Source organism: Panthera pardus, unplaced genomic scaffold, assembly GCF_024362965.1.
Source record: "Panthera pardus isolate Hobbes unplaced genomic scaffold, ASM2436296v1 HiC_scaffold_8, whole genome shotgun sequence".
In the NCBI taxonomy this organism is placed as follows: Eukaryota; Metazoa; Chordata; class Mammalia; order Carnivora; family Felidae; genus Panthera; species Panthera pardus.
In genome coordinates, this window is record NW_026527013.1 from 62,996,391 (window position 1) to 63,019,509 (window position 23,119).

At 52.4% G+C, this 23,119-nt stretch overlaps 1 protein-coding gene across 1 annotated transcript in view; it reads right to left on the reverse strand.

Moving 5' to 3' along the window:
- Positions 1-2,708: 2,708 nt before the first annotated feature.
- PKD1L1 (polycystin 1 like 1, transient receptor potential channel interacting) overlaps positions 2,709-23,119 on the reverse strand; it is a 124,819-nt gene continuing 104,408 nt past the window's right edge. The window contains 10 exon segments of the mRNA XM_053896689.1: positions 2,709-2,947; positions 10,451-10,621; positions 11,893-12,054; positions 15,278-15,487; positions 17,589-17,723; positions 19,218-19,358; positions 19,631-19,735; positions 20,463-20,697; positions 21,596-21,768; positions 22,685-22,768. Of these exon segments, the coding sequence (XP_053752664.1) occupies positions 10,463-10,621; positions 11,893-12,054; positions 15,278-15,487; positions 17,589-17,723; positions 19,218-19,358; positions 19,631-19,735; positions 20,463-20,697; positions 21,596-21,768; positions 22,685-22,768 (1,404 nt within the window). The 3' untranslated portion in view covers positions 2,709-2,947; positions 10,451-10,462.

A 23,119-nucleotide genomic window follows, 5' to 3' on the forward strand; every position in this document is an offset into this window, starting at 1 on the left:
GAGGCCAGGTCTCTGCATCCACGGCCCCATTAAGTGTCACTACTTGGATCTGAGCCTTTCTTATGGGTGCGGAGTGACACCTCACTGTGGTCTCGCTCTGCATCCCGCTGGTGGCCACTGACACTCACATCTTCTGCTGAGTTCCTGAACATTCTCTTCTGTGAGATGTCCGTTCCTGGTTTGGTCCATTTTCTAATGGGGTTATTTGTAATTTACTGTTGTGTTCTGAGAATTCTTTATATATTCAAATACTAGTTCTTTGTTGAACGTGCAGTTTGCAGGCATTCATCCTCTTCACAGGGTCGCTCATGGAACAAAGCTTTTCATTTTGCTCTTACAGATCAGGCTGATTTGCTTCTTTGCTTTTTCTCTTTTCAAAAATGTTACAGTTTTGTATTTTCCATTTAAGACCCATTTCAAGTTAATTTTTGTCTAAGGTGTGAGTGACTTCAAGCACTATTTCTCTCTCTTTTTTTCTTGCTTCTGGATGTCCAATCATACCAGCACCACTGCTGAAAAGGCTGTTCTCCCCCCACTGAATTATTTTGCACTTCTGTCAAAAGTTGGTTGGGTCTGTTTGCGTGGCTCTATTTCTGGGTTCTCTGCTTTATTTCCATGGTCTGTGTGTCTGTCCCTCTGCCCCCCACACCATTCTGACTACCCCCTACTGGCATGGCCATCCCTGTCTGCTGACCCAGCATCCAAGAAATCAGCCACCTGCGAGGATTATGAATTTCATCATCCGCAGCTTTTGGGAAGGAAAAGTGCTCACCGTCTGCAGGGCACTGGGCATGCTGAGGTCGCTCCAAGGTCAGCTCACATTCCTGAAATTTGATGATCACTTTTCCTTGCTCCTGGCCTGACAACAGGGCCAGGAAGACAGTCACAAGGAAATGTAGTAAGTTAGGAAGGAGTCCCTGGCCAGCACAGGTCTCTGGAAAATGATTCAGCTCAGCTTACTGCAGAGAAAGCTTTCCTAAGGCCTCTACCTTTCTGAGGCCAAAGCCTGTATTTTAGTGCTTTTTAGCCAGTTCTGTTACACAGACAATCCACAGTAGCAGGAGCCATCAGGGTGACGGTGGTCAGCCCTACAACAGGGCTCCCGATCCCAGAGATTTCCATAGCTTCCTTCCACATTTATTTTTTTAAGTTTATTTATTTATTTTGAGAGAGAGGGAGAGAGCGCAAATGGGAGAGGGGCAGAGGGAGAGAGAGAATCCCAAGCAGGCTCCGTGCTCAGCGTGGAGCCTGACACGGGACTCGAACCCACAACCCTGGGATCATGACCTAAGCCCAAATCAAGAGTTAGACACTCAATGGACCGAGCCACCCAGGCGCCCTCTACATTTACCTTAATTCTGAGTGTCCAATAAATTCCCACACGGGGGCAGCGAGTGGTGACGTTCTTGGGTCAGGCACGCTCACGGCGCTTGCTGTAATTAAGACGCTTCCTCTTCCATCCGAGAAAGACCCAGGGGATGCCAGCCAGGGAGGCTCTAGACCCTGCTCTTCCTCTCCCCTTGGTCCCACTGCAAACTACCTGCTTCGCCCCTGGATGTCACAATGCGGGAAGAGCTCCTCAGGACACGTCACGAGTGGGAAGACCCCCTGTGAACTTCCACACTAGAATCTACCACGGTGGACGCTCATTTCCAAGCCGATGGGGAACGGGCTGAGTCCTTACTCATGGTGAGGAGCACAGACACCCATGTGGTGTTTTTTTTTCAATGTTTATTTATTTTTGAGAGAGAGAGACTGAGCATGAGCAGGGGAGGGGCAGAGAGAGAGGGAGACACAGAATTCAAAGCAGCTCTGGGCTCTGAGCTGTCAGCACAGAGCCCGACGTGGGGCTCGAACTCATGGACCGCGAGATCATGACCTGAGCTGAAGTTGGACACTCAACCGACTGAGCCACCCAGGCGCCCCAGTACACCCAAGTGGTGTTAAGGAGAGGCCCACTCGTGCTCCTATTTTAAAGAATTCACTTTTGGTTATTGCCTGATTTTCTTCAGAGCCAAAGAACTCAGATGATTCATTTATTCTATGGTTTTTATGATCATCAACATGTCCCAATATGTAAACACCTGTCCTGTGAGGCCTCCCCACAGGAGAATCTATGCCGAGGAAACAAGAGGAAGTTTGTGAAGTTTTTGAGGATTTGGTTTTTCTTTCATCACATCAGCGGGATTAAATTTCGCAAAAAGTTGAAATTAACTAAAATGATATAACCCTTGTCTTTGAATATCTATAGTTGCTTAAAGGTCTTCGCGATGGGTCCCCCACCAAAAGGTGGGGTGCCAATTCCAGTGCCCACAAATGTGACCTCCCTCTGAAGATGATCGCATTAGATGACGTCATGACAGGGGGAGCCTGGGTGGCTCAGTTGGGTAAGCGTCTGACTCTTGATCTCAGCTCAGGTCATGATCTCGCAGTTCGTGGGTTCGAGCTTGGCATTGGGCTCTGTGCTGACAGCATGGGGCCTGCTTGGCATTCTCCCTCCCTCCCTCCCTCTCTCTCTCTCAAAAGTAAATAAATAAACCTAAAAAGAAAAAGACGAGGTCACGAGGGTGGGGCCTGACCCAAGGTGACTGTGTCCTTATAAAACAGGGAATTTGGACCCAGTGACACCCCCATCTCAGATTCCAGGACTCCCACGCTATTACATGATACATTTGTGTTTCTGGGACTTTGCTGCAGCCACCCTGGCAAACAGGTGCAGTATTTTACTTATTATTTTGGGAAATAACTGTAGTTTGAAAGACTCCAAGCTAACACAGAAACTTCTCGAGAAGAAAGGCGGCTGATGGTGAAGTTTAGTCTTGAGGAATTCAACCTTCTTGGCTCCCACTATGAGATCGTTTGGTTCAAGTAAATAAATGATGTTTTCATAGCAACACAGAAGTCCTGGTTTATATCCAAGTGTCTCCGGTGCTGCTCTAACACACATCTAAATAAAAAAAAAAAGGATTAACAATAATATTTCAGCTTTGCTGGAGCTCTGTCTGCCAGGAAGGAATGAATCAACCCCAACAACAACAGTCCATCCTGTGAAGTTATCGTGGGCAGACTTCATATAATCCTGAAAGCAGAGGAAATTTATCTCTGAAGTCTGTCTGTCTGAATATTTCTGTCTGGTTCTTTCCACTTCTAATATATTACACATTTGTAAATCACTTCTGAATAGTTCTCCTAAACTTAATTAGCTTTTCTTGTGATGCCGATGGAAGGGAAAAATTCCAAGACAGGCGTGGAGAAGAGTTTAGAAAAAACAAAGCTAATCGCACCCGTAACTGGGACTCCAGCGTTTGGTCATCTTGCCATTGAGTGATTCAACAGAGCCTTTTTGTTTATTTTTTATTTTTTTAAGTACTCTCTCTGCCCAGCATGGGGCTTGAACACAGGACCCCAAAATCCAGAGTCCCACACTCCACCAACTGAGCTGGCCAGGTGCCCTTCCAAAGCTGTTCATTTGGGAATCATCTCGAACGTCACAAAGAGGAACAAGAACAGTTCACTTGAGCACCCCTACACCTTTACTCAGAATCACGTGTTAACATTCTGCCCTATTTATTTTCCCTGTTTCTAGTAGCTTCCTTTTGCCAATAACTGATTACTCCGTATTTGCCGAGCACCGGGCCCTGTAGGAAGCCCTGAGGTGAGACACCGCTCATGTGCAGACGAGCAGGGATGATGGGTCCCATCAGCCAAATCCAGGAGCCATCTCATCCTCATGTATCGAGTGAATCTTGGGAATTACGGGGAAGTACGTTCTTCCTGGGAAACCTCATTTTATTGCTTTACTTTAAAGATTTTATTATTTTTTAAAGTCATCTCTGCACTCAGGGCGGGGCCCGAACTCAGGACCCCAAGATCAGCAGCCGTGTGCTCCACCATGCGAGCCAGCCCGGCGCCTCGACGCCTCACTGTAATCCAGTGTCTGCATCATTGATGGCTGCTCGTGGCTTCCGGTGAAGAGACATGTCGTGTGCCAGATCCAGGTAGGACAAAAGTCGCTCAGAACTTTGCCCCGAATTCTGAGACTTGTATTTTCCAGGTTCCAGGAAGACTGCCTTCTTGGTGGACCCCCGCCCCCAGGCCCTGAACTGCGCCCCGCACAGCACTGCCTGCCAGGCGAATGAAAACCCGGCTGAGTGACTGTGTAGCAAGCCCGGGCACAACACGGCACGTGTGGGCACAGCAGGTCCTTCTCTGAGAGGCCCCTGGAGAGCCTCCTTCACAGGACAGGACACAAGATGTCAGGAGGACAGGTTGCCGTTCAACGCCCACCCAGCCCACGGTTAAAACCCAATCCTACCCCGCAGGTGTGTGACTACCCATACATCCTGTGTGTTCAGGCCGAGCAGTATTTCCTTAAACTTTTCATCACGTGTTTTCTTCTCAAGGATTTGAGTTTCGCATGTTTGGATATCTGGGATCGTGAATCAGGAGGAAAGTGTTTATAGAACCCAACTGTCATCACAGAAAGTCCTGGATGTGAGGGGGAAGCTCAGGCCATTTCCTGGACAGGTGTCTGTGACACTTGTAGGCCACCCATGTTAAAGAGAGTCAAGCCTTCTACATACCTTTTAGGATGGCCCACAGACTGGCAAAGTTCGGGGAAGACGTGGGAAGGAGGTCCACCCTTTCCATGGCTCCCTGTGTCCTGACCATCCCTGACTCACGCGGCGCACACACAAACCTCTCTGAAAGCAGAGGCCGTGGGGGATCGGGCACCAGCCCCCATCGTACACCCACATCCACGGTCACCAGTACCCGGATGTGGAAAGCGAGCGCAGATTTTCCACAGCTACACCAACTGCCCAATTCCCCTCCTGGCAGGTGGGTGCTAATGAATTACACTTCTTTCCTTCTTTTAAAAAGGACCAAAACTGCTCAGGCAGACTATAACCTGCAGTCAGGACATTCCTGACTTTCTAGATGCTCCTGCCTTGCTCAGCCATATTCATAAAAGTGAATCAAGAGGAAAATACATAGGAAAAACCGTTCTGGCATCTCTAAATTGCATCGAAGTCTCGGTGGCCCGGCCACTCCTGCAAAGCAGCGTGTCCCAGGGGGGTGGGGTGATGAGGCCTGTGCATCAGGAAGCATTTGGGGCAGAGGCGTCCTGCTCCATAAGAAGCACCTGCTAGTGTGCCGCTGTCCTCAGGGCCCGACGGACACGGCTGGCGAGAGGGAGCGCTGCGACACTGTACGGTCGCCCAGCAGGTGAGGAGGACAGCGGCAGAGGCGGGCAGCCCCACGGCAGTTCACGGCACTGAGTCACTGCGAGAAGACAAGGGACAGTGTGATTTGCAGGTGGCTTTGGTAGTTCCAGGCATCCAATCCTTCCAGTTTATAAAGATACGAATCTTAATTATTAATGGCTGAGATGAAAACCAGCTGGTCCGAGGTTAGGAAATTCAAGTGGGTTGTTTCCTCAGATCACATCATACAAAAGAGGGTCTGTCCCGTGCCGTCCGGCCTGCTCGGCTGGTTTCAGTGCCGAGCACATTCCTGGTTCCGTCCCACTCCAGGCCAGCTGGTCACAGCGCAGAAACGTGAGAGCCACAGGCACCCTGCGCCTCTGATGGCGTTCAAGTGCGATTATCTTGAACCTCAGGAAGTCGGTGTGAGTGACCACGAGCTGTGCCCATATGAGGACTCACAACAGGCTGTGCTGTGTGCACGGAATACTAGAGACCACGTCCTAAGTGCAGCTGTGAGCTATTAAATATATACACAAGGTAAGCGCCTCCAGGGATGGGAGGAGATAAATCCCTTAAAAGTGATCCTAGGAGACTTCAGAACTGACAACCTCCCCTTGTCCTTGCCTCGGTGGGAATGTCTGGGACGTTGTACCTTCATACAAAGAACCGGCTCTTGACTCAACATACAGTCTTACTTCTTTGATTATATCAGTTAGGAGTGTGTTTTAAAAATTAGGAATGGGGAAGCCTAGATGGCTCAGTCGGTTAAGCCTCCAACTCTTGGTTTCAGCTCAGGTCATGGTCTCATGGTTCGTGAAATCGAGCCCTACGTCGGGCTCTGTGCTCGCAGCACAGAGCCTGCTGGGGATTCTCTCTCTTCCCTCTCTGCCCCTCCCACACCTGTTTGCATGCTATCTCTCAGTCAAAAACAAATAAGTAAACTTAAAAATAAAAATAAAAATTAGGAATGGATGTTGAATTTCATCAACTGCAGTCATGGAGAAAATCAAATGGTAGTGTCTGCCATTTCTTCGTGAAGTCACTAATCTGGTTTCTAATATTTAGACCTTTCTTCTCCTGGTTTAAAACTCCTATATGATCACGGCATTTTCTTTTCATCCGATGCTGGATTCTGTTCGCCAGTGTTTTCTGTTTCCCGTTTGGTCGTTGATGCCACGTTCTTTGTAAACATCTCTTATGTCGCTCTGATTGGCATATACATGTCAGCTCCAGGTGTGAGGCACGGGGATCAGATATTTGCACGTGTTGCAAGATGGTCGCCACGAAGTCTAGTTAATATCTGTCACCACACATTATTGCAGAATGTGTCTTCCTTGCAGAGAGAAGCTTTCAGGTTTACTCTCCGTAGCAACCAGACATAAACACGGTGTTGTAACCGGGGTCGCCTTCGCATCCTCAGGACTCCTTTCTCTTAAAATGGAACTTCGTACCTTTTGACCCCTGCACCCATTTTGCCCCCACCCCCCTGCCTCTGGCAACCACCGATCTGTTCTCTGTGCCCATGAGGTTGGGTTTTTGTTCTTGTTTTGTTTTCAGATTCCACATGTAAGTGAGATCATACAGGATTTGTCTTTCTCTGTCTGACTTACTTCACTCAGCGTCTTGCCCCAAATGTGGCAAATGGCAAGACTGCATTCCAGTTTTAAGTAATCGCCTCACATGGGATTTGAACTTACACCCCGAGATCAAGAGTCACATGCTCTACTGACAGAGCCAGCCAGGTGCCTGGCAAGATTGCGTTCTTAACCACGATCATGACCTCCAACCACAACAATCTTCTTCTGAGAGAACACTAATTCCCAAAGCCCTGTTTTATGATTTCTAGATACCTGCTTCCAGGGAATCAGGATCAGCATGCACTGGGCATCATGCTGGAACGCAGCCTCACTGCCCTGTCCACTGGGACACCACCAGCTGCAGGAGGGAGGGGCAGGAGTGTGCTCTCTCCACTGTTTTTTCACACCGCGCAGGATGCTAAGCCCACTCAGTGTAGACGTGAGTTGAATATTTACTTATCCATCTTACAAAACTGATCTCAATTCAGACTTTAATGTGCTTCATGTATTTTGGAAATAAACTTGATTTATCTGCTTTTTGATTTCCTCAATGATAAAGAGGTTAGATGTAACTCAAAGCAACTTTTTAATAGAATTGTTCTATCCAATTCTCTGGCATTCCAGGGTGTGAAGTGCAAAGGACAGTCCTGGCTGAACCCAGCAGCGGTCACACACAACATCTCAATCTCTCGGCCCCTTTCTCCCCCATGACAAACCGCGAGGGGCTCTGTGGACTCCGGCTTCGCCCCAGCTACTCAGACACCCACATATCCTCAAGGGGAGTCAAAGAAGAGCCCCCACCCCTGGAGGCCCACCTCCCCCGCCTGCCGCCCCTAGAGGCCCCCCCCCCCCCCCCCGCCAGTGGCACACAGAGCCCGCAAACTTCCGGCCCTCCTTCTGTAGGAGACGGGGTTCCACATTTTGGGCAATACGTGCCTGTGGCTCCCGGAAGCCTTGGTTCCATCAGTAGGGTTCACTGTTACAGGGTTTTATTGGTTTAGATTTTTTGGTATCAACATCAGTAAGACTGGCATGTGGTGGTTTTGTCTTTTTAAGTTAGACACTTGTGCCCAGTTTTGGTATCAGTGCATTACTTTGCTCTATAGAAGCACATCTGGAAGCTTTCTCTGTCTCTGTGATCTGGAGCAGTTCAGAGAACATCCTGAACTTAAGTGTTTTTTAAGTCTGGTGAGATTTCTACCATCTGGGCCAAGGTGCCTTTGGAAGAACTGTTTCCCTCACTGCTTAAGGTTTCTGTGTGACTCGAGTTTGGTGCAGGAGTACCGAGGGCCATTCTCCGGCTCCAAGTGTTTCAGAATTCACTTAATTTCCATAAAGTAACTTTTACTTTCTCAGTTTTATTTTGTACATTTAATGTACTTTCTTCCATCGCACTTTGCTGTATGTTAGCTAATAAGGTATCTACTTGTTTTTTTTTTAATTTTTTTTTAACGTTTATTCATTTTTGAGACAGAGAGAGACAGAGCATGAACAGGGGAGGGGCAGAGAGAGAGGGAGACACAGAATCTGAAACGGGCTCCAGGCTCTGAGCTGTCAGCACAGAGCCCGACGCGGGGCTCGAACTCACGGACCGTGAGATCATGACCTGAGCCGAAGTTGGACGCTTAACCGACTGAGCCACCCAGGCACCCCTCTACTTAATTGTTAAGTAGAGATTCATCTTGGGTCATTTTTTGCTGCTGATTTAATTAAATTGCATTTTCATTTTTACAGATTTCTTCCTCTTGTGTGGCTTGGTTTGTGCAGGCACGTGCGTGTGTGTGCGTGGATGCGTGTGCGCCTGTGCACGTGCACGTTTCCCTGACGATTTCACTTGAAGACGTACTTTTATTTGCTGCCGCTCAGTAGCATCAGCCCTATTTTCCCCTGAGCACTGATTTAGCAGTACACGTTGTCCTTCGTTCTCTCTAAAGTCTAGAAATAATAACGTTAACCTTACGGTATGAGTGAACACAAATGCATAAAGTTGTATTTCTTCTGAACTCTGGACTGAACCTCCCGTTATTTTATGTGACGAAGACAGTAAGTGGCATCTGTCCTTTCTTAATAGATTGTTTTACTTCTAAGTTCCCCACACAACTTAATTCCTATTCTTTAAAAATTATGCTTTTCCTACCATTTGCCCAATTTTCCACTGACATGCACATTTAAACAGGTTTTTTCTTTTAGGGGTGCCTGGGGTGGCTCAGTCGGTTAAGCATCTGACCTCGGTTCAGGTCTGTGAGTTCGAGCCCCATGTCGGGCTCTGTGCTGACAGCTCGGAGCCCGGAGCCTGCTTCGGATCCTGTGTCTCCCTCTCTCTCTGCCCCTCCCCCGCTTGTGTGTGCGCTCTCTCTCAAAAACAAACAACAAAACATTAAAAAAATAAAAGAATAAAAAATAAAAGTATCTCATTTTGCTGAGTGTTCTCAAATTTGCCACCTGTATCCTTCAGTCTCTCTTGTGAATTCATTTTTCTTTTGCTCGGCCTGTGTTTCCGGCCATCTGCTCCTTTTCTTTCCTCAACTCTGTCAATTTCTCCTTTGTGGTTCTTTTTTTTTTTAATGCAGAAATTCACTTTTCTATCTTATTTTTAATGTTTATTTTTGAGAGAGAGAGAGAGCAAGCAACCTTCCATCGTGGCTTTGCACTCAGAGAAGTAAAACTTTTCGGTGCATTCGGGCCTGTGCATGGAGTACACTTGCCTACGGCCTGACGGGTCCGTGATGATCCTCTCCTGGCCTGGTCTCTGTCTCCTTTGTTACCATCATCTTTAACGGCTGCTCTCTCAGCAGCCTGTCGCACGGTCCCATGGTTGATCTGCGTTTATCATGAGCACACCCTTCTGCGTGAGGGGGTCCACCTCGCTGTGGCCAGGGAGCACGCCCACGCCACTGGGCTGTGTGACCGTGCGTCTGGGCTGCACGACTGTGCGTCTGGGCTGCACAGCCTCTCTCTGGACCTCAGGGAGCCCCCCGAGAACACGCCTCACGCTCCTCTGCCTTTTCACTGCGTCCAACCCCTGTGTGTGAATCTGGGTGGCTCTGGGCCCATGGGCCGCCAACAGCCCCTCCACTGGCCACCACATCAACAGACGGCTTCTGAAACAGGAGGCTGTCGTTCAGCCCATGAGGGCTGAGGTTCCCGGGGATTTCTGTAGCTCTTTTCTTCCAGACCAGGGGCCTTTGGCTGACCCCCACGTGTGCTGTTGAGGTTGGAGAATGTGTGCTCTTGGGAGTGGCTAGGTCCTCTCTCCCTTTGGTCTAATTTTCACTGTATTGGCCGTCATTTTGGGGGATTCTTGGTCATGTTCTGGATCACAGATATTTCCTGGGGTCTGGGAGCATGGAATTTCCATTTCTGTTTCTCACTATCTTTGCTGATTCCGGCTGTAATCAGGGGTGAGGGAGTACAGAGGTATTTCTGCTATCATTTTACGCTGGAAGTCCTTTGCTACACTTTTCATTATTAAGTGGTTCTTCAGTTCTGGCCAGAGCACACCTTCCCGCCAGCTTACCCACCCTTAGGGAATATTTATGCAAATGGAATTCATGATTTGGAACAGCAACCAGTTCGTACCTCCCTTAGAACTTAAAAAAAAAACAAAAAACAAAAAACATTTTTGCTATAAAGGAGAGAGATAAAAATAATTCCTCATTTGCTTACCCCAGTGGCTTGTTAGGCAGAAATGCTCCCCAAGGGACCACCTTCTGCCCTGGCCTCTGTCTCATCACAGGATTGCTGCTCTGGAAGAGGAAGTCGCAGGCTGTCTGACAAGCCATTAATCTTCAACAGAAGTTCCTCTAGCAGATCTGAGACTTCATCCAGGTAGAAATGCTGAAGCAAAGAAAATCACATTAGTGAGTGCCTTCGAGAACCAGATTTTTTTCTTTTTCTCTCATTTTCTGAAGCGTTTACTGGTATTGACTTTAGATGGCACTGTGCTTTGTTAGAAAGCTCACTGGAGGGGCACCCGGGTGGCTCAGTCGGCTAAGCATCCCACTCTTGGTTTTGGCTCAGGTCATGATCTCACGGTTTGAGTTTGAGCCCCTCATTGGTCTCTGTGCTGACAGCGTGGAGCCTGCTTGGGATTCTCTTTCTCCCCATCTTTCTCTCTCTCTCCAAATAGAAGAGATAACTTTAAAAAAAAAAAAAAACATAGAAAGCTCACTGGACCCTGGAGTCAGAGACCTGGGTGCTGGGCCCAAATCCTCACATCTCAGTCCCTGATTCACCGTGTCATGTACAGGCGTGCCTCGGTCCCTGATTCACTGTGTCACATACAGGCAAGTGTTAGGGTTCAGAATGTCTATGTGAGGACTCTTACATGGACTTAAAGGCAATAAGGAATGGTAAACACGTGATATAGAACGAAGCCCTATAAAAACGCACGCTATCACGACTGCACGAACCACGCTGAGGGATGACTGTCAGTCATGAAACAGCTGGGCACTCGGTGTGCAAACACTGGCTCTGATGTGCCTGCCTCCGTGTCAGGGTGACTAGGCTCAAACACTGTGCCTGAGTCCCCACGTTCTGGTAGAGGTTTGGGTCTGGTGGCAGAAACCAAAATCAAATGACGACTCTACAGGGACAGGGTGGTGTGTGTTTGTTGGTCGAAGCGGGAGTCATAAACTCCCATCTTTCTTTTATTTATTTATTTATGTTTTAAATCTTTCTTTATTTTTGAGAGAGTGAGAGAGAGACAGAGTATGAGCAGGGGAGGGGCAGAGAAAGAGGGAGACACAAAATCAGAAGCGGGCTCCAGGCTATGAGCTGTCAGCACAGAGCCCGACGCAGGGCTGGAACCCACAAACTGTGAGATCATGATCCGAGCCGAAGTTGGACGCTCAACTGACTGAGCCACCCAGGTGCCCACAAACTCCACCCTTCTAACCCAACAGGGTCATCCAAACATAATGAGTTTGTGGAAGAGAACGTGCTTGGTAATCCCCTCAAGGCCTTAGAATTTCAACCAAAAATGTCCTGCCTTTGCAAAGATAGTTGGCACAGAACTGCCACCATGGTTAATAACCAAAAGCCAAGTTCTGCGAGGAAGCCTCCTCTGAATGTACCGCTGTGCCCCCTAACCCAGGCCCCACAGTCACCTGACTTTCGACCGTCTCAGCCTCTTCCCGCTGTGGCCGCTCCAGTCCCAGCAAGGCCAGGCACTGTCCCCACACGCACGCAGTCACGTCTTCTAGACGCACAAGGGATTTGCTTTGGAAAGATTTTCTTTTTCGAACAAGAGTCATGAGGGAACCTCTCAGCTGGGGAGGAGGACAAAAAAGGTAGACAAATTGCATGTTACCAAACCCACCATGACTTTGTTAACCTGACAGACGACGAAGTGGAGACCGCATCTCAGGATGCTGTCCTGTGAGCTTTTAGTAAGACACCAATTGCTTAGCACAACAGGAAAACACCTCTCGTGCCTTCAGCTCACTCAGAACACGATGGATTCAGGCTCGAGAACAAATCTTACCGTAAAGGATGTTTCCGTACCTAACAGCTGAGGACAAACACTGTTAACGTGACGTGCACTTGCACACGTAAAATCGGTTTGGGGTCCTCAGCAGCCCTGCCGGCCATGTGTGTGCCCCACCGTGGGCTTGTGCCTGTGCCCGGGAGACAGGAAGAGGCGCCCTTGTGGTCTCCGCACACCGGCCCCAGTGTGTTTCTTTCTTTACTGCAGGCTGAGACTTGTTAGCTCAAAAAGCTTGTGGGCACCAAACTCAAAGTTTTGCACATTTGACTGTTTTAAAAATAGTCCAAACAAGCAAACTTTTGAGCCATGTAGGGCCTGCTTTGCATACCCTGTAGAAAGTCACCAGACAGTTGTTGCCCCTGGTAAGACAGGGTGCTGCCCCTGGTGAGACCCCACGGTGCTCCTGCCCTCCGGAGCTCTGACTCAGACCTCCCTCGCGCCACTGGGTCACAGCGACACACAGAAGACCACCTCCCACCCTCCCTGCATCCACTGCCCTTCTCCCTTTCTTGAGGTGGCCCTGAGACACAGCCTCTGGACGGTCTTGTGCTGTGCGACCTGTCAAGATGTGGCCCGGTACCGCTTGTGCGTGTTGCTGTCTCTCGTGGTCATATCTTTTTCCTTGCTCGGTCCTAAATCCCTCGAACCCCTGGCAACATGTCAGAGCCCTGCAGGGAGGCCCAGTGCCCGAGGACAGGACACCATCTGTTCAGAGAGCAGGTGTGGGTCCGAGGCTTCCTCCTCTACCAGCCACACGAGCCTGTCTCTGAAGAGACCCCCCGGGCACCACTGTCTTCCTATTCTTCATGATAAAGTCCAAGCGCCTTATCATCTTAGCATGACACTCAGAGCCCTCCTGGCTCCAAGTATCGTTCCCCAAATCACGGCTGCTTGACTCTGAACTCCAGCCTTCAGACCCTGCTCCCAGGTGTCTCCGTGAGCTGGTCCCTCTCATCCAACAAAGCCCAACTCCACTATCCCTTCTGCTGTGTGAGGACTTCCTGGTCCCCTCGGGAAAACAAATGGGTCTCTATTTTGCTTGTTCTTTGAGGAAGCTTCTAGGTAGGCTTTAGAACTGCATAGTTGTGCGAGATCCACGTGCTGAAAACTACAAGATGTCAAAGATGTAAATAAACATACAGACATACAGGATTCTTGGCTTGAAAAACTTCCTATCGTGAAGATGTCAATTCTCTCCAAATCTGATTTATACATCCTTAGAAATCTCAAAATCCCAGCATGCCGTTTTGTGGATACCAACGAGCAGATTCTATAATTTATATGGAAAGGCAAAAGAACGAGAACAGCCTGAACTGAAAAAGAACAAATCTGGAGGACTCATCTGTGCCACGTTAAGACTTACATGGAGTTCTAGTAATCAAGACAGTGTGGGATTGGCAAAAGAAGGGGTCAGCGGAATAGGAAAGACGACCCAAAACCAGAATCACGGAAACAGTGAAGTGATTGATGGCAAAGATACACAGGCAGTTCAACGAGCTTTTTAAAGATGGTGCCAGGGCAACTGGATGTCCCAAACTGAAAGAACAGTAACTCTGATCCATCCCTCGAAACTTGTACTAATATTAATTCAGAACGGACCTAAATCTAAAACCTATTAACTACAAAACTTCTAAAAGAAACATAGGAGAGAATACGTGTGACGGTGGTGTTGCCATTTGGTTTTAGATAGGACACCAGTGGAATCTATAAAAGAAGAAACTGATAAATTGGCCTTTACAAATATTAACAACTTTCCTGCAAAACACCACCATTAAAGGAATTAAAAGAACAAGCCACAGAATGGGAAAAATAGTTACAAATCACACATCCAATGAAGGAAATGTATTAACATTTAAAAATTGCTACAATTCTTTGTTTATACTCGTGTCATCCTCTATGGACTGTGGACAATGTCCTTTTCACCACTGCCTAAACAGAATGGGTATTCTTTAAGTAATTATGGAACGAGTGCACGAATGAACAAATGAGTAGATGAATGGATGGATAGATGGAGAGGTGGGTGATGATTCGATGGCTGGCTGGCTGGCTACATGGATAGGCGGATGGATAGGTGGGTGGATAGATAGGTAGATAGGTGGGTGGGTGGGTGGGTGGATGGATGGTTGGCTGGCTACGTGGATAGGTGGATGGATGGAGAGGTGGGGGGATGGCTGGATGAGTAGATGGGTTGTGTGGGTGGATGAATAAGTGGATGGATGGATAGGTGGATGGACAGGTGGACATATGAATAGACAGATGGGTTAACGGATAGACGGATGAATAGGTAGATGGATGGATGGATAGGTGGATAGATGGAGGGAGGAATGGAGGGAAAAGGGAGGGAGGAAATGCAGGAGGGAGGGATCTGTGGATGAATGGGTGGATGCGTGCATGGATGGAGGGCGGGATGGGTTAATGGGTGGACGGGCAGAGGGAAGACTAGATGGATGGATGAGCCGTGACCAGGAAGCTAGAAACACTGAAAGAAAAAAAGGACTCAGGTCTGAGTATTGTCAAGGTGGGGGTTTAAGCTGGTGTGTGTGTGCGTGTGTGTGTGTGTGTGTGTGTGTGTGTGTGTGTGTGTGTGTGAGAGAGACATGACTAGATTGGCAAGTGGCAGATCAGTAGGAAGGTGGGAAACGGATCCCCATTCCAAACTCAGCCCGAGGTTAGAGAACCTGTCCGGTGAAGGCTGGCTAATGGAGTGAAACCTTTGTAAGATGGGAAGTTTGAAATAACAAGGCAAGAGTTAGCAGCCACCACGAGAGGAGGAAAGAGGGTGCAGCTCAGCGCTTGGAGGGCTGGGGGTCTCCCTGGAAGAGGCAGCACGCTGGAACGCTCAGTCTTGCTGGACCTGTTCAGGCTGCAGGAGTGTCCAGCCCTTGCCCCTCGTAGGGCAGACGGGCCTCAGGGAGCCATGGCCATGTGGAGACGTGCACACAGACAAGGAGAGTTTCACGCCTACGGCAGACCCTGACTTCAAAGTCTGGGGCAGGTGCACGTACCGTTCCCAACCACACGGTGCTCGTTACTATAAAGAAAGCCCCGCAGCACCAAGCCGGGGCCCGAGGGTCAGACTTGGAAAGACCGGGGAACGTGTCTCTTTGGCGTCTTCCTGGAAAACGGAACGGCAGGCCTCGGGAGACGTCCGTGAAGGTGCAAGGCGGTGCCGCGCGCAGATGGGAGTGGGCTGCTAGCATCAGGACGCCCGCCAGCTGCGGAGAGAAAACCTGCCACCACTCACCTGCCTTGGCCCTGGTTTGGAGGAGCCCAAGACCCGCCTGGGGGCTTCTGGGGGCTTCCAAACAACAGCACGCTTGGAGAAGCAGCTTTTCGGGAGTCGATCTTGTCATCCCTAGTGCCCGGTTCTGTCTGCTGCACCTTCTCTGGGGCCCTGCCCCTCCCCTCCTCCTCCCTCACCCCTCCTCCTTTGCTCTCACCTCCCCTCCTCCTCCCTCCCCCCTTCCCCTCCTCTCTCCCTGCTCTTCCTGCACCTCTCCCCTCCCCTCCCCCTCCTCTTCCTTTCCCCTCCCCTCTCCCCGCCTTGTCTCCCCTCCCTTCCCCTCTCTCCCTCCCTCACTTGCCCCTCTCCTCCTTACCTCCCTCCCTCCTTTCCCTTCCCCTCCCCACTTCTTCTCCCCTCCCTTCTCCTTCCCTAACCCCTCCCCCTTCGCTCCCCCTCCCTTCCTCCTCATTCCCCCTCCTTTACCCTTCCCTCCTCCCCTCACATCTCTCCTCTCTTCCTCCTCCCTCCCTACCTAGCCCTTCTCCTCCCTCCCCCCTCCCCTCTCCTCTCCCTCCCCTCTCCTCCCTCCCTTCCCCTCTTCCCTCCCTTCCCCTCTTCCCTCCCTTCCCCTCTTCCCTCCCTGCCCCTCCCCCTCCCCCAGTGCCCACCAGCTCCACCCCCTACTCTATTTCAAGTGCCCAGGTACCATCTCTCCTCTCTTCCTCCCTGCACCCCACCCTAGCTGTTGGCAGCCATGCTTCATGTCTCCAGCACCTGGCAAGGAATCAGTAAAATAAACCACTTAAGAAGCAAAGGGAGTTACATTTAACTCAGGTCAAGTTTCGTGGTCTGGTTGTTGTGCCACATGGGAGACATGATCTAGGAACCTCGGGTGGTACCACTGGTCCAGTGTGCACGTGTGTGCACGTGAGTGTGTGCATGTGTGTGCACATGTGTGCAGGTCTACCCTACCTGCACAACAGACCGCCAGCCCCTCGTCACGGGTCCACGTGGGCCCCAGCCCAGCCCCCCCCCCAACCCGCTGGCCCCATTTCCCATGCTCCTAGCCCCGGCCCTGCACCCGAGGCCTCCCTACGAAGACGTTGGCGCTCCCCTCACTGCTGTTTACTCTGAGTGGAATCACAGCCACCAGTGGTCTGCCACGTGGGCCGAGCAAGTGCGGTTCCCCCCGCACACCTGTCCCCCGCGCATCCCATAATTTCTGAACAGTTGGGGCTCTGCCACTTAGTTTTGGACAATTTACTCATGATATTCTGTGTTCTTCTGAACAAAAAAGCATTTTTTTGAGTTGCGAAGTGGTATAACAACGACCAGTTTAGTAGTCAGAAGAGTTCCACGTACGCGCAGTCTCCAAGCCCAGGGTAAATGGCCAGGCACACATCTGCCATGCGCTCCTGGAGGCGGAGCTTGGGTACGGGCCCACGGTTGTGACAGCAGGCTCTGGAGAGGTGCAGTTGGGCATGAAGCCGGGTCTCGACTCTGGGGTCAGCTGTTCCCGCCTTGGTTTGCTGGGCCTGTCCTGCCGAGCACGAAGCCAGCAGGGTTTGGGGATCTGTTGCTTGGTTCCCCATGTGCAAGTAGAGCCTGGCACCCTGACAGTCAGATCACCTGATCAGATCACCTGGCCTGGACCCTCCCTCGGGAGCAAGGGGAGTGGAGGCCTCCCCGTGAAGAAGAGCCGGGCTGCAGGCGGCCTGGCTGTGACAGTTCAGGGAGGGAACCACCAGACAGCCCAGCCGCCGTCCCGGCATTTAGCAAACGCTCCGTGGGGGGGAACGGCTGCTTTGGCAGTAGTGATGGTAACAATGCGGCGGGAAGGCACGGAACAGAGCAAGCGTGGACTCGGTCGGGGCTCCTGTGCTCACGGCCACAACTCACCATGTAGCGACTGACACCCGTGACAGAAAACCACGCGGTGATGTTGGAAGCCCGGGGCTCTAGGGGTGTCTCAGCTTGAGAGCTCATCCCTCCCCGTCACCCCACCCAGAGAAGGTGCTAACAGAAGAGGACGCCGGCCGTGCTCACTTATTGTGGAGGGAACCTGACCCTGGCTCTGGGGGAAGCCTCACCCCTGCCGCGAAGACGCCAGCGAAAGAACGGCGTGTCAGGAAGGAGCAGGATGCCACCGGTGTCTGGACACCAACGAGGCAGATGCACTTCAGCGTCAGGACGAATGACAGGGTCCCCTGCAGCCACGACACCCTCTGAGACAAAAGGACAGAGAGGGTCAGCACGTCACCCCAACTACCAGCTGTACCTGCCGGCTGTGCGCGAGGGGAACACCCAGCAGGCAGTCGCTGCATGTGATGACGTCCTGGTCCCAGGTATCGGAGGGACAGCAAGCAAAGTCTGCAGAATGGACTAGGGCCAAGGACAAATCATAACGCGTGTTCGGAAAGACCAGGCCTGAGTTGGGACCCTGCCGGTTCTAGAAACACCAGGTAGCTTGTCGGGGCTTCAGTTCACTGGGCTGCACAACAGCAGCCACGGAGGAGGCAAAGGCCCTTCCCAAGGCCGACGGTTGGGGGGCAGCCGTGTGCTGAGTGTGGCCAGGCTGGCAAGCTGGGCCGGCTGACTTTAGCCCCGATGGAGAGTCCCGGGGCCCAGACGCCCCCATCTGTGAGGCTGTGATGAGGCGGGCACAGAGACAGCGGGGGCCGGTGCCTCCCTGAACTCAGCAAGGAAAAGGCCAGCATGGCGGCCACCATTACGGGAGGCGGAGCTCAGGAGACCAGCAAGCGAGTGCAGACACGCAGCGAAAGGCAGACAGGAGCCCGCCGACCATCCCAGAGAAGCAGCCACCCTCCTCCCCGGAGCCTCCAGCATTGAGGACGGACACACGATAAACCAAGTCAGCACAACACAGCTGGTCAGCGCCGTGAGGACAGGGCGACATTCAATGGACACGTGGAAGAGGGGTGAGGGCACTGCCTGCTCTGGGCCAGCATCTGTGTGTGCAGCTTGACCTCGGGGCCCCACCGTGCATGGCCCCGTGCCAGCCTAGAGGCTGGTCAGCATCCGGGGCACAGAAGAGCCCATTCTTCTAGGTCATTCTGGGAGGGCCCACCCTGGGGGTGTGAGGTCACTCGGGGCCCTGGCTGCCACCCATTGGGTGGAAAAGGGAGCTCCCAGAAGACCTGCAGGGTCAGGGGGGTGGCTGTGAGGCCGCAGGACAAGGAAGCCGAACATGAGAGCTCCACCTGCCTATGTCCACATCCACGACAGCTGTCCACACCACAGGCTGTGCTGGGCACCCCCCAGCCCCCGAGGACTCCTGCCTGGGCTCACCCACCCGGATGTGCACTTGGCCCTGCTCCTCTGATGGAGCCCAGGCTGGTGGGGGTCAGTCCCTGTGGCAGGACCAGGGCCCTCCTGCACCATGGGAGGGGCTGACTCCACCCACCTCCAGGGCACCGTTAGGAGGAGAGGAAACAGACACGATGTGTCTCAGTCTCTCATGTAGAGTCACTGGAGCAGTCCGTGTTCTAGAGTCATGTTCCAGACACACACATGCACCCCTGCAACATGTCCCCTAAGGACTCCAGGCCCTTCCCTGTCCCATTCACCCTTGTCCTAGGCTCAGAGCATTTTCATTCAATATGGAACAAATCCCTTGTCTAGAACCTTCTAGAACGTGGATGACCTCCTCCTTTGGGCAGCCTCACAGAGCACGTGAGGCCCTGGATGCCCTTCCATACCTGATTCCATGAAGTCACAAGACTGAGGTCTAGAAACTCGTGGAAAAATCCCTTTTGGAAGTGGTCGGTCACCTCCCCGGTGAGAGTGACCAGGTGGCTGGAGGCTGCGTGGTAGGCGAGGCCGGCTCCAGCCATGGTGAGCTGCAGGGTTGAAGAGGAAGGTGCCTCAGGGGGCTCCCAGGGAGGCCCCCCCAATGGCACCCGCATGGCTAGGGGTGCAAAGTAACAGCAGGAGCAGCAAACGGATGCTGACCCCGTGCTATTTGTCATCAACACAACAGAGGGGGACACGGCAAGACGCTTGGAATTAGCTAGAGCACAACCCGTTTCTTGCTAAAATTATCTTCCTTTTCAGGTAAGGACACTGGTTTTCTCGTACCATTTTTCTCGAGGACGACGACAGGAGAGCCTACCTCCAGCCAGTGCCCTGGGCTGTGCCAGTAGCTGCGGATGCCCGTCTCAGCCACGCCAGAGAGGTGCAGACACAGGCCGATCAGGTTGAGCGCCAGGAAGACCAGCTAACAGAGGGATACACGAGACAAAGATACGATACACTGTGTTTCCAGGTCTGCACTCCCAGCTGGCTCCCCACCAGGCACCTGGGGCTGTTGGTACCCTTCCCGCAGGAACCCCCCCCCCCCACCCCCGCGCTGGCCCCTGCCGGGCATCAGTTAGGGACACAGGTGAGCTTGTGGTGGGCCCCATGTGCAGGCAGACCCTGTGGTGTGAACAGCATGCAGCCACCCGGCAGAGTCCTCCGGCCTGTCCTCATACAGCTCCAGAAAACGACTTTCCACAATTTGTGAGATGTGTGTTATTATCGGCTCCTGGGCCAGGCAGAGCCTTTGAAGCTCCCGATGAACAATTTCTTGAAGTTCCTGCTTGTACGCATTCGTCCATTCGGAGCAGCAGCAGGAACAGGACGTGCAGTAAGGTCCAAACGAGATGTGTCCCAGGGCAGGTCAGCCGTGCTGAGCCCCCGTGAACCCTCCCAGGTAACACTTTTAAGCTGAACAAGCCTCTTTCGGGACGCTCCTCCACCCCTCTGCGGAGCACTGATGCCAACGCACATCTCAAAGCAGAGAGAGGGTGCCGACTGTCCCCTGCCGGGCCCCGCGTCACAGGGGGCAGCACCGTGGGTCTGTGTGGACATGGGGAGCAGGGACGCGGTGGGGAGCGTGGCGGGCGGGCCGCCCCAAGTGGAGCCCAGGACCCACAAGCAGGCACGGGTGCAGGCAGACCCACCTCAGGAAGCGTGAGGCGGTACCACCGGGACGAGTCGCTGTGGAAGACGGCCACCGACTCCACCAGCGGGGAGAGGGCCAGGCCCCCTGCAGGGAGCAGTTCAGCGCGCAGGGACACGCTGGACAAGAGTCGAGTCGGAGGGTTATAGAGAGTGAAGTGCACGGACACGGCTCTGGTGCTGCGGTCTATCCACCTGCTGGCCCTGAGGCCGCTCAGGGCCGCGTGGGCCGCCGCCCTGCAAAGTGGTGTACGTCAGGGCGAGCCGGGGCCGCCACCCCAGACCTTGCACCCCTGGCCTCCGAGGTCACCCGGGATCCTGGGGCTGGATGGACGGGCTTCTGTGTGTCTCCCCTCTCCTTGCCCGGGACCCTGAGGCAGGGCCGCTCCACAGAAGGGAGGCCCTGCATCTGGCACGGGCCAGCTCGGGGAGAGGCGGCCACCTCTCACTCCAAGGCCTCTAAAACCTTCATTCCTCTTTTCCTACTGCAGACTCACTCTGGTGCCGGAAAGACGCTGCCTTTGGCCTGTCTGTGTTTGGTGACAATGCAGTAATTTCCCTCCTGTGCTGCTGGTATCACTCACAGGCACCTGTCACCGTGACTGCCTGAGGCAGGGCCCTTGTCGCTGTCAGACAGCCCACCCCTGTGCAGGCCATGGGCTGTTACAGCTGCCGGGGAGGCCGGGCTGGGCCACCAGCTGTGGACGATGGCCAAGACTCAGGTGCCCACCTGCACAACGCAGGACCAAGGGGAGGCTGTCCTCCTTTGTGGAGCCCCATGAGGCCCAGTGTGGCTGCGTGAGGCCCAGTGAGGCCCAGTGCAGCCCTGTGAAGACCAGTGTGGCCCCGTGAGGCCCAGTGAAGCCCGTGAGGCCCTGTGAAGACCAGTGCGGCCCTGTGAGCATCCTGCTCAGCACAAAGCCATTGAGGACAAATGTTCATTATGTTTCCTGAACTCCAGCCTTCTGGCAAATTCTGGGGGGATGTTTGGCTTTTCCTTCTTGTGCTGAGACTGAAGCCCTACATTTGCAAGAGCTGCCCCTGACCAGGGTGGGTCGCGCCCCTGGCATCTGGCCACCGCACAGAGTGATGGACGGGCAAGCGTGGACGGAGCTGACCTCTGGATCACACTGACCTTGTGCTGCCCAGGCTGAGCACCCAGTGCTCCCTCGCCCCGTAGTCCCCGGGGCCACTTGCAGCCACTCCCTGGACGGCCGGATCTGTCACAGAGCTGGTGTCGGTGGCTCCCACTTGGGGGCTACGTGTAGGAGGAGAGTCTTCAGTAAGCACTGAAGGTGGGCTGGGAAGCTGTAGGAGAAATAATCAGAAATAATCAGCTGTAGGAGGGATAATCAGATGCATGTTTCAAAGTCGGCCCTGTGGCCTGGGCTGTATACACCTGGCCACACACGGGCACATGCTACCCTGACACACGGCCCCCACTTCCTCAAAGCCCTGTCACCCATGGGCTCTGGCGGAGCCCGAAGGATCCACTCCGCCACGTGAAGGCCATGCACCCGTCTGGGCTTGGATGTCAGAAGGGCTCCGTTGGCGTGGGGAACTCGGGCGAGGTGCCCACCTTCAAGCACCCCCTCCCACTAGGAGATACGAGAATACCGTTTTCAGTATTTTGGGGCTATCCTGCTTTTGCCCAGCGTGCTGGGATGGGCAGAGGGCGCGGGAAAGGTTTGGCAAGAGAAGGAAGGGCAGGTGACGCCGACGGTTGTCCCAGATCCTTGCCGCTGACCGTTTCCAATCACAGCCAGGCTCCCAGGGAGGCTTCTCATGGCCTGTGGCCTTCCTGCCCGAACGTCTCCCAGACTTTCCGAACTCGGAGTATTTTACAGAGAACAGACTGGTGGGCGCCAGAGGGGAGGTGGGGCAGGGGGACGGCTGAAGCAGGTGATGGGGGTTAAGGGTGCACTTGTGAGGAGCACCGGGTGATGCACAGAGTTGCTGTATCCAGTGCGTATTGTACACCCGAAACCAGTGCGACATGGCGTGTTAACTCCATGTTAAGTCCACGAATCCACACATAAATCCACACGTGCGCACACACAGATAAATCATACATGCACACACACACAAACACATACATACATCAATCCATCAATCCATCCATACATACATAAATGGCAAATCTCAGGAGAAAACACACACGCACACTCTCACGTGCACTCACACGTGCTCATGCAAAGAGGTGACAAGAAGGAGAGCACCCCACCTCGCACTCGCTGTCAGAGGAAGCTCTCAGCTGTTTAATGACCAAAACGCCCATGAGGTAGCACTTCCCGCCAAGGGCTCTGGGCTGGAGGAAGAATAAAAATGGAGACGCCTGCTACTCCTGACACCATTATCACCCTGTATGGCGGCTAATTGGAATTTAAATAAAATTTTAAAAGTAAATAAAAAACAAACAAACGACAACCACAAAAAACATGGAGACGCCTGGACAGACGGCAAGCCTGGAATGCGTGGTGCACCACCCTCTGGAAGCCCCAGCGACAGGATTACCCGGCAGGATGGATTTAACCAAACATTCTCTGGAAGACACAGCTGCCTCACGGTCTTTGCACCAAATCTAAATGGTCACTTTTTGTCTTTTTTTTTTTAAGTTTTAAAAAAAAAATTATTTATCGAGAGAGAGAGAGGAAGAGAG